The sequence below is a fragment of the Diplotaxodon limnothrissa genome, linkage group LG1 (genome assembly GCF_057381915.1).
Source record: "Diplotaxodon limnothrissa isolate DT_005_m linkage group LG1, D_limnothrissa_male_GT1.1, whole genome shotgun sequence".
NCBI lineage: Eukaryota > Metazoa > Chordata > Actinopteri > Cichliformes > Cichlidae > Diplotaxodon > Diplotaxodon limnothrissa.
The window spans coordinates 15,693,798-15,704,830 of record NC_140596.1 but is presented as its reverse complement, the minus strand read 5'-3'; the positions used below and the strand labels follow the sequence as shown (position 1 = coordinate 15,704,830).

Genomic DNA, 11,033 nt, shown 5'->3' with positions numbered 1-11,033 from the left:
TTGGTCGCCCGAGTGTCCCGGATGTACCTTAATGGGGCGGATACCGAACAGTGGATTTTCTGCGATACTAAGAAAAATCACTTCAACTGCATTCTTGTCTCTTTTACAAATACCCCCCCCCCCCCAAAAAAAACAAACAAACAAACAAAATCGTCGCTTCAAATTCTGTTTTAAGAGGTGCTGTTTAGTTGGGGAACGGGAAACGCTTACGTGGAAAACTAATGAGGGGAGGGACGTGGACGGGTTTGTTTTTGCTGACAAGGCGGAAGTGGCTCGTTTGTCTTTTTTCAGTTTAACAGTTTAGCCTTTGATTAAAAGTTCACTACACAATTATTGCGGCGAAAACGATCCTAAATATGTTTTTTCCAAATCTATTAAAAAGCTTCATGAATTGGATAATGGATCCGTTATTTTATAATTTTCTGTTATGGAGACAAGAAAATTAATAAGTAATCAAAATTATACTTTTCTAACTATTTTATAAAAAGTTATATGGTGCCATTGTTAAAATTTGAATAGCAGAGTTGCATATGATATCAGAGTAGAATAGATAAATATATCATTTGTGTTTGTAGATTATTACAAATAAATATTCAGGTCCACAAATGTTAATACTGTTTACTTATATATGCAATATTTGTTTCATATGGATGTCCACAGGATTGCAAATTGGTACTAGTGTTGTTGTTTTTTCCTCAGAAAATGATCCAAGTTGGGGAAAGTAATGGACTGAAAATGAAGGCTAAATGTAGTTTTATGTATACACATAAGGAAACATTGAAATGAATCCATATTCTTTTGGTAAAGTTGGTTAGTGACACTGTGCTGTTAGCGACACTGAATCCAGTCAGTCAGAGACACACACACACACACACACACACACACACACACACACACACACACACACACACGCAAAAAAAAAAAAAAAAAAAAAAAACCCCACACTTTTGCCATGCCACCCTTTTTGAAAATAAGTTTTGGTAAGAGCATTTCATGTATGCTGAGACAAATTGCAGTGCAGTGATCTTATATGTAAATGTTAAAAGAAGTTAATTAACAATTAAAAGAGATGTGTAAACAGAGCAAATATGAAAGAAGCACCTTTATTACCAACTTTAATTGATATGCTTGTAAGGCAGTTTTGTATTTTAAATGGTTTGGAATAACTTTAACAACTAGGTTTACATTTTGTCCCAGAAGTGTGTATTTTACACAAATAATTTTGCATTTTGCTTCAAATTCATTGGTGGGACGGAAAATGTGATTGTCAAATTTTGTATTTTTAATCAATTGGATGTTGCTTTTTCTGGTATATAAATTACAACCAAAACCGAGATGCAGGGAGTCATAATTGCATTAAAAATAATAAATCATTTAAGAGTTACTGGCGGAAAGTTATGAATCATATTGTCATGTGTAATCACTTGAGAATTAACAACATCAAAACTTTACATTTGTGATAGCTCAAGTTTCTCTATTATCTGCTTAATCCAGGAAAAAGATTTTGTAATAGCACACACACACACACACACACACACACACACACTTTTTTTTTTTTTTATTTCAAAACATAACAGTTATGCGCCAATATTATAGTTATAACAGGCAGCCAACACTGCATTTAATTTCCAACCAAGTTTAAAAACACTAACTGGCACCTGTGACAGTCCATCCTGACATTATGGAGTAGCACTGAGAAATTATAAATTCAATATAAAAGCTGTGATCATTACAAATTAGACACATTCGTCAAAATGACACTGCGCTGTTCTAAAACAATCCATGCTGTCAAAATAAATTTAATCACTTCTACAACAGTAATAGCCTGTTTTGAAGCAACCAAATGCTAATGCCTGTCTAAAATAAAATTTCTCCTGTCTGTCTAAGAGGTGAAAACATCAACTCCAGCACTTTCTCCTCAGGTTCATCACATTTCTGTCACATCCCATCTGCAAATTCACCTCGCTTTAGTTTTTAAAGCCGGTGTGCAAAGTGATCAGCGCGCTTTAGGTAAAAAGGACTAAAAGCAGTTAATTTTGTCAGCTGTGTCTTCTGGTCAGTGGAGTGCATCGCCCTCTAGTGATAGTGTAATGATGCTGCAGCTGAAAACCTGCAGGTACAAAAGGAGAAAAATGGGAAATTAAAGCAAGGATGACTCTTAAAGTTGGCACACCAGCCTGCTGGACTTGCATCGAGTTAATGTGGGTCTACATGTAACTGACAGCAGAAGAAAATCTGAATCCATTTCTGAATTATGCATGTAAGAAAAGTCAGAAGTACATTATGAATAATCTTTTAAATCCATACTTAAAAATAATAATAATAATAATTTAAAAAAAAAAACAAAAAAAAAAAACAACAAAAAAACCTCACACATAAAATCCATCTGTTTACCATCTTACCTTAGTTTTTATTTGGGAATCCCTGCCACAATCTCAGATTCAATACCACAGTGATCTGAACCACGCAGGAATTTAAAGTATCCTAAAAAACAAAAAAACAAAAACAGAATTTACTTCAATTTCCTAAACTGAAGAAAACACGTGAACATCTATAAACAGCACCATTTGCCCATTTTGAGTGAGGGAGTATTACTATAATTTACTGTAAGAGAAGAATTTCTCATTTACTGGTAGAGTTGTGTAAACGAGCTAGAACAATGTCAAGAAAACATTTGTAAAAGTTAAAGACGTAAAGACCCCCTTTCAGAGCATTTAATGATTATTGTTTAAAAAAATAAATAAATGAATAAAAAAAATAGAGCGAACAGGGTTTCAGCTTTGGTGTCATGAAGTCAGTCTGTTTTACATGTAAAATAAAGTCAAATATAGAAGTGTGTGCTCCTGATATAAATAATGTATAATTAAAAATAATACATCTGTCTTAATGAAGATCAAGTCCTTGCGATTCTGAACAAAATACTGATTCAGCTATAAGACTCCCCATTCCATTTTACAGGATTATACTGTAGTATTTTCAGTAGTGACTCCCCTTGCATAGCATGATGACTACGTGTGTTAACAGTATTAAACTGCCTCTGCTCACCATTATCACCCCAATCAGTGTTCCAGGAGTTGGCACAGAGCCAGTAGGGAGTGCCATTTTCCTCTCCCCAGCCCAGGATCTTGATGGCGTGACCACCGACAGCAGAACCAGACACATGTTGATAAACACCTGGATAAGACAGAACAAATCCATTAGAGCTCACCTAAAGTTGTTTTTTTTTTTTTTAGTACAATATAGTGAAGAGACTGGGTGTGTATTCTAATAGTGTCTATTTCATACTAAGTCACATTCAAGGCACCTTAAATACTAGAATATCAAACTGCATCTAGCTGCAGTTGGAGATTTCCAGCATGAAAGCCTGTTAACTTTTCACACACAAACCTCTGCAAAAGCTAAACAAAGAGGAGCTTCAGTTCAAATCAATGTTAAGAGGACACAATCCCACACTATATGCTTATGCTTCAGCCACAAAGTAAAAGTGAATTTGTGAAATGGCAGGCAGGGTGACCATTACATGTGTGATGAGTTCATGTGTTCTTACCAGTCTTGTACAGAACAAAGTCGTCATAGACTGTAAACGCTCCCTCTACAGGGCCGTTCTTGTAGATCTCATACTGAATCTGCTGTTCGTCTGATGGCACGCTGTAAGATGTTTTACCTGCAACACACAGAGTCAAGATATGTGTGCATACAGCCTTGTTCACCAACATAAAAAAAATAATAATAAAATATTGCATGTAGAAGTTTATAATATGTGTAATTAAAAAAAAAAAAAAAAAACAACAACCAGAAAATCAAAGTTCATCTGCACAATAGCTATTTGAATATCAGGATAAGGAGTTCCCTCAGATTTCATATAATATCCATTTGTTATAATTCAATAACAATTTGTTTTGTTACGTTGCAATTATTACTCATAATTATGCAGACTGAGACAATATTACAAACCTTATTTATGATAAATATACATTTCTTTCTGCTGCTCTTACCATAGTGCTTGTCCTGTGTATAGCTTGGTGTGTATCCAGACTCACACTGGCGGACACACTCTGGTGTGTCACCACCCTCCCCAGTGCAGGGAGGTCTGCTGCCATTCACATGGTGCTCACAGGGGGCGATGGTGTAGGGCCTGCAGCCTGCAGACACAAGGATATAGTGTCTCTACTGTAATCACACCCAACATGCGCATAACTGCATCAATCTATCAGAAACACACTCACCAATGTGGGAATCATAGAGACCCCCAGAGACCAGCCCTTCATTTGCCCAGAAGTCCCAGGCAGCTGAAGGGTAGCCACCATTACATCTAAAAAACACACACACAGAAAAACAAAACATTACTTACTAAAAATGAACTTATTTAAGGAAAGCGCCAAACTTTCTTTCCCTCTCTTAGTACCAATTGTATCATCTATATCTGCTGCTCTTTTCCCCAGATTAAGGTTTTTATGTCATAGTTTGGTTCATTATATTTAATTATCAAAGTTCAGTGATCCTGGTAAATAATTATAATCTTAATAGCTTGATCTTTAATATTTTAGTGATTTCAGTTATCTGATGGGTAAGAACTGCTCACCCCATGCCACAGCTGTCACAGCAGGTCAGCAGATCCTCTGAGGAGATCTCCACATTGACCTTCCCATTGCTGTGAATGCATACACGATCAGAGATGGCCTCTGCAGCACCAAACGCCTGGACCCACAACAACAAAGACATGAAGCAGGGAAACAGATCATCGCAAAATTTGAAAAGCAAAGGTTTCATTCTTGTCCTAAGAGCTGAGCTCCATTCTCTTCCTTAATGAGGGTTTGTTTTTGTTTTTTTTAAGTTTCTTAGGCAATTTCAGATTACAGAGCTCTTGAAGAGTCTAGCTACATGTGGTGACATTGAGCAGCTTCTCACCCAGCAGGATCCACAGGAGCCCTGGTCTCTGATCTCTTTCAGAGTGGGACAGTTAGGCCACTGCTGTCTAGCATCAAATTCTTTTGGCAGCTTCAAATCTCCAGCATATTGAACCCTGCAGAGGAAACCAGAAGTTTTACTTACTATTGTTTTAGTAAAGTAGGGCTGCACAATTAATGATTGTGCAAAACTGAATATGCATGCTCCATCAATCCAACCAAAAGCAAATTAAACATACCCTAAACCACCGCTTAAATACGTGCCTACATGAGCCAATCACAGCCGTTCCCTGCACTGCAGAGGTTAAAGTTGACTGTACTACTCTGGACGAGCAACACCACAATAAAATATAAATGCAAGAAAAGTCAGATGCCTTCCAGAACTCAGCCCTGAAAGCAGATCATACACTCTTTGGAAACATTTTGGATTTGGCACGGGTGATCCTAACTAGGGATGGGTATCGAAAACCGGTTCTTGTTGAGAACCGGTTCCCACCGGTTCAATTCCTTGGAATTGTTTGCCATTTTTGCCAGTCGCCCTGAATGACATCACCACGTTGCGGAGCGTCATTTACCTGGCAGGAAACATGGCGGCTCAAACACGCTTGATTATACTTTACGAGAACGGATGACGACAGAGCAACTTGCAATACTTGCAAAGTAGATCTTTCATTTAAGGGAGGAAACACTACGAATATGCAAAAGCATTTGCTCACAAAACACACGATGACCTTAAATGAATGCCATGTTTTTAATTCCGCTCTGGACTAGTGAATCTCAACCCAGCAGCAGCGGTAACGTTTGCACATCCTCTCCCGTTAATGCGGCAGATAAATATTCAACTAACAGTGCATATTATGTTAGCGCGATCTGCCTTATTACAAAACCTGCCATTACTGTGCATTTAGGTGACCATGATGAGAGAGACAGACAGAGTCTGGCTGGCTCAGATGCTGGCAGTTCTCGCTGCAGTCTACCGGTAGCGTCTCCTTTCAGGCCAGGATAGACGAATGTCACCGAGCAGTGACTAAGTTTGTGGTCAAAGGCTTGCACCCATTTGCCACAGCAGATGCCCCGATTTACGGTAAGTGAATGTGTTTAATTGTAGGCAGGGACATTGCTGGATATTCTTGTGTAATTGCTACAGAATAATTTATGTTATACTTTGTTATTACTACAGAAGAATATTGATTTTATTATTTTACATTTACAATTTTTTTTTCCGGGGACCCTGTGACACCCCATTGAAGAGCCGTAGGCTGGATCTCTTAAGGATCTCTTAAGATCTCACTGTTGGGTTTGTAAGGCCATGTTACTCCTAAATTTCTATCTTGTTCAAAGAGAAGATATAAAACAAAGTTCTAAGCTAATCGACCTTAGTGTTCTCCTTTTTTAAAAAGAATTGATAAGAGAATCGAATCGTTAAACAGAATCGAAAATGGAATCGGAATCGTGAAAATCTTATCAATACCCATCCCTAATCCTAACTAGAAGAACTCATATGCAGCGAGTGCCATAGAGTTGTATCTGCATCACAACTCAACTTATTCAACTCCCTGAAAACCCATCAGAAAATGCAGCATAATGACTGCAGGAAGACTTGTATGTGATGCAAGAGCTGCTAATGTGAATCGACCTGCATCCTACAGACATCCATAACAACAAGCCTATTCCTCCGGCTCACAAAGGCATACTGAAATCACCACAGACTTGTCCAATAAACAGAGAGTACTGAAGGCTTCAAGAAAACAGTTACCTTCCTAAACAAAAGATTACTGCCTTAAGCAGTGGAAATACCCACGCTGTATGAAAAACACTCCAGGGGAAAGGGACCCACAGCTGTCGAGTACTATGATTTATATTCACTTTAATTATGCAGCTACGATGAATGAAGTGAAAGACTTTAAATTCAGCTTCCAAGAGATGCTCTCAGGTGAATAAGCACATTATTTAATTTTATTAAAGAAGTTTTATTTAACAAGAATGTGGCACAATGTAAAAATTAAAACAAATAATTTTGATTTCATTACTCAAAATAAGTGATTAGCATTTTAGCCATAATCATGTAGCCCTATTGGTAAGTTTCCAGTGACACTGAGAATAATGTGAAAGTACAGTCAACTATCCTGTGGTCAGCGTAGGTTGAAATATTCTGATGTCAGGGATCGTTAGAGGACTTGTTTCGCAACCACAGAACATATGACTAAGACTCACATGACTGGCAGTTTGGGTCCCTTCAGCATTGTACCACACAGCTTGCGCACATAACTATAATCGACGTTATGGAAGTTGTGGCCAGCCTGCAAGACAGGGAGGAGATTTAGTCAAACACTTTTACTCTCAGAGGTCTGTCATAAATTAAAAAACAATTCACTCACCTTCCAGGTAGTATTCAGTTTATTGATGTGATTGACCATCTCACTAGACAGTGGATGGAGGTGGGGTCTGGCCAGGCTCACTGACAAGCTGGCAGCCAACAGGAGGAAGGCTGCATGCCACATCTTGCCTGAAAGACAAGTTAATAAGTTTGGTTTAGCTGTGGTAATTTATTCTGTTACTGCATCATGTCATAAACAAAGACTTCATTTCAGTAACCGGCTAAATGAGCCTTTTGATTTTCTTGAACATTCACAAGTCTAGCTAGAGTTCAAAAACAGGAAGTAGAGGTTTATTTGTATTTTAAAATCCTCAGCTGTTCTCCAGCTCTGCTGGATTTTCACATTTGTAGTCAATACACTGCTGCAGCTACACACAGTATGATATTCACCCTTTAAGATAGACTCCTGAAACTACATCACCACTTAAAAGGTCACAGCTGATTGAACACCATCACACTGCTTGAAGCTACGAGTGGAAAAAAAAAATGATGCAGAGAGAGCGGAGAAAGACCTCTTAGAGTCAGTCATGCGTCAAAGTCCCCTTCAGTGGTTAAAGATGCTGCCTCAGCAAATGCTCCAATGATTTCAACGATTTTAGTCGATTTTGATAAGCAGCCACGCTGTAAAGGAAGAAAAAAAAAAAATTCCTTTGCACTCCCCCCACTGTTAAAGATTCTGGGTTTCAGTTCATATGGCACAGACGACAGGACCAACGATACAGGAAACTGGCTCCAGTGTGTGAATAATACAGGCCACATTATAGAAAGTAAAATGCAATGGGGTGAGCCGAAATTAGTTCCATTACAGACAGATAACGTAGCCTACTAAAAAGAGGAGTGGAGAGTGCTCGGTAATAGCAGGAAGTCCAGAGAAATCAATACCAGTGCAGACACTCTGCTTCTTCTGGGATCAGATGATCTAACTACAAACTATTTAATCTGATGAGACTGTGCCCCAAAATTATTTTACAAGCAAAAGTAAAGAACAAAGGCTTGTACATGAATGCATCCAGCCAAAAATGTTTACTCTGGCTTACTGTGCCAGTAAGCCAGAGTAAACATTCCATTGAAAACAGAAGTCAGTTATGTTGTTGAATACGTGAAATCCCCACACCTGCTCAGACAGGTCCTGTTTTAAAAACAAAACCACAAGCCTGCTTGAGAAACAGAACATGTGAATTTCTGTGAAGCTGGTTTCTATCACATGATGGATTATGAAAAAAAAAAAAAAAAAAAAAAAAAAAGCATATCAAAAAGGAAGTAAGAACAGGCAGTTTCCCGTAGCAGAATGACACATTCGCTCTGAGATCACACCAAAGCACTGCCTTGCTGCTCAATAAAAGACAGCATGTTTACAGGTCATGTGCAGAGAGATTTCTGAGTGTCCTCCAGTTTTTGGATTATTTTGAATTCTTGTGCATGTGCTATAAAAACAATAACTGTTATGCTAAAGAAACCATTCCATGTGTGCAAACTAAGTACAGTGTAATATTACACACACACACACACACACACACACACACACACACAAAAATCTTATTAAGGACAAGACAAATTTGAATGGTAGAACATGTTTGAAAGACACCAAATGGTTTTTTGGTTAATTCTCTAGAGAAGTGGTTTCTTTCTATCAAAAGATTTTTTTTTTTTTTTTGAGGAAGTGGATGAGAAACCCGCTGAGCTGTCTTTTCCAAGTACTAAGTCAGTACCTTTGAATGCACTCATGCCACAGTTGAGTTAAGCTGCTGAGTCATACTGAGACCTTTGTTTAGGCACAGTTCTGTTCATGTAAAGAAAACCCTCCACATTAAGTTTGATGACAGTTTAGCGTTGATATTAACACATTGTTAAAGGCCAAGAGGCCATAAATGTTCCCCTGTGTGGTTTAAGCGAAAGACAAAAAAAACTGATGAGTCAAAGCCAAAGCCATCGAAAGACATACAGGAGAAAGGAAAACTTTAGTTTCTAAATCTTTTCTTCAGTTTCTTATCTTCCTTTTAGATAAGAACCAACCTCTGAAGGCAATTCAATCATTTGAAACTATTTATGCTCCCTCTTGTCTACTTAAACTTAAAAAAAACAAACAAAAAAAAAACTTATGGCCTTCTTAAGGTCCTTTTACCAAGCTGCTGGAATAGTTAGTGTACCTCGACACCCTTTCAAAAGATAGTATTTCATTTCCTACTGTTTAAAGTGTGCAGGTCCAAAACTTGCCACGGCTGTTGACATAGCGAGATTTTACTGGAGGTCAAAGCATACGACTCATGTTTTTCATATTCAAACAATCTGACAGGGGCATTGCTTTCCTGGAAGGAAATTATAGGATAACATTTCATCATAGTATAAAGGTGTTCAGTTACAACTAGTTTGTGTAGTTTTTCCCCTGTCGATAACTGAGCCACCAGATCTACACACTAGTGGGGGAGCAAACGTTGTGGGTTTTTCCTTTAAATTGTCACACAGTTTTATGCCCACAAGGTGTGGTAACAAACATATCGGACTACATACTTTACTCTTGATCACTTCCTTATTCCTTCCTACAACGCTGAGGTGTTTGAGGTACGTGACAGTAGAAGTAAACCTTTCTTTGTTCTGAACAATACACCGCTATAGTCCTTAGAATAATTTCACTTCTCTCTGGTTAACCCCTCCACCTGGGAGCCTCTGTATGCAGCTCACATGTTCACAACTAACTAAACAAAGCTTCAGTATATAATTTGTTTCCAGTTTTTTTCCTCTTCTTTTTGAAAGAAAAAGGATGGCTCAGAGGACGCTCTTATGAAACACAGTTTCACTTTCCATTTCCCCGACTGAATTCAGGATTATATTACACAATATTCTAACCCCCCCAAAATCCCTTTTTATGTTATCGAAATACTGCCTGCCTATACCAAAACGCACAGAATAATCAATAACGAATGATAAGAATAAGTCATGTGTGTTTCTTTGGGGGGGAAATGGCTTCACCCGTTTCAAAACATCTGACCGTGAAGCTAAAACGGGTCACCCAGTCATAAACAACATTCAATCCATGCAATCAAATAAGCTAACTGGCACCCAGAAGCTCAAAATCGGTTTTAGCATGTTATTGGTGACGACTAGTGATGAAAATATGAGCTATACTTGGCCTTTTTTTAACCTGGTTTCTATGAGTTTATGTGACCGATTTAGCTAGCGGTCAGCTCTCCGTGTAAACGATGTAGCGGCTAAAATCGGAAGAAAACAATAAATAACAACAAATATTTACCGGCAGTATGTTTTTCAACCGATGAGTTTGATCAGCTCTACAGCTCCAGGTCCCCAACCTCAGCCGGCTAACGTAAGTACAAAAGAGTATTCGGGCGTTAAAAACGGCCCCTTTCAGCTTTTATTTACTCCTGATAGCACGTGAACTGATCACATGAACTCAAAGCATGTGATCTAACCGTCATTCACGCGGTCATCGAGCTCTTCCGTTAGTTTAAACCAGTCCTGACTTCTTACAGATAAAGTCAACCATCTGAATTAGAATCCATGAAAAACGATATATAAATATAAATATTTTTATTTTAATGTTAATATATGCATTTATTTATTTATTTTATTTTATTAATGAAAATGTGGAAGAACCGCTGGGTTGTGCTGTGTTAGTTTTTTTTTTTTTTTTGGAACTTAATCAGAATGAAAACCCTGCAGTTTAAAAATTTATTTGGACGCATTTTTTTTTTTTTACTTAGATGATATTCTATTTATTGTAACTGAAACTGACT

At 37.9% G+C, this 11,033-nt stretch overlaps 1 protein-coding gene across 1 annotated transcript; it reads right to left on the bottom strand.

Moving 5' to 3' along the window:
• Window positions 1–1,539: 1,539 nt before the first annotated feature.
• Window positions 1,540–10,678, bottom strand: ctsba (cathepsin Ba). The gene is made up of 11 exons (XM_085370743.1): window positions 10,532–10,678; window positions 7,286–7,413; window positions 7,122–7,207; window positions 4,909–5,023; window positions 4,583–4,698; window positions 4,227–4,312; window positions 3,996–4,142; window positions 3,548–3,664; window positions 3,046–3,174; window positions 2,403–2,484; window positions 1,540–2,110 (listed from the first exon to the last, which is right to left on the bottom strand). Exons 2-10 carry the CDS (start codon window positions 7,406–7,408, stop codon window positions 2,411–2,413), a joined length of 993 nt encoding a protein of 330 aa, XP_085226869.1. The 5' UTR covers window positions 7,409–7,413; window positions 10,532–10,678; the 3' UTR covers window positions 1,540–2,110; window positions 2,403–2,410.
• Window positions 10,679–11,033: the final 355 nt, after the last annotated feature.

What these genes read in the sequence shown, in the direction of transcription:
- ctsba (XM_085370743.1), bottom strand. Translation starts at nt 7,408, where the DNA reads ATGTGGCATGCAGCCTTCCTCCTGTTGGCTGCCAGCTTGTCAGTGAGC. An exon ending in GCTCCTGTGGATCCTGCTGG is followed by an intron (nt 4,699 to 4,908) that starts GTGAGAAGCTGC and finishes TTGTGGGTCCAG; the next exon opens with GCGTTTGGTGCTGCAGAGGC. An exon ending in TACACAGGACAAGCACTATG is followed by an intron (nt 3,665 to 3,995) that starts GTAAGAGCAGCA and finishes TGTGTGTTGCAG; the next exon opens with GTAAAACATCTTACAGCGTG.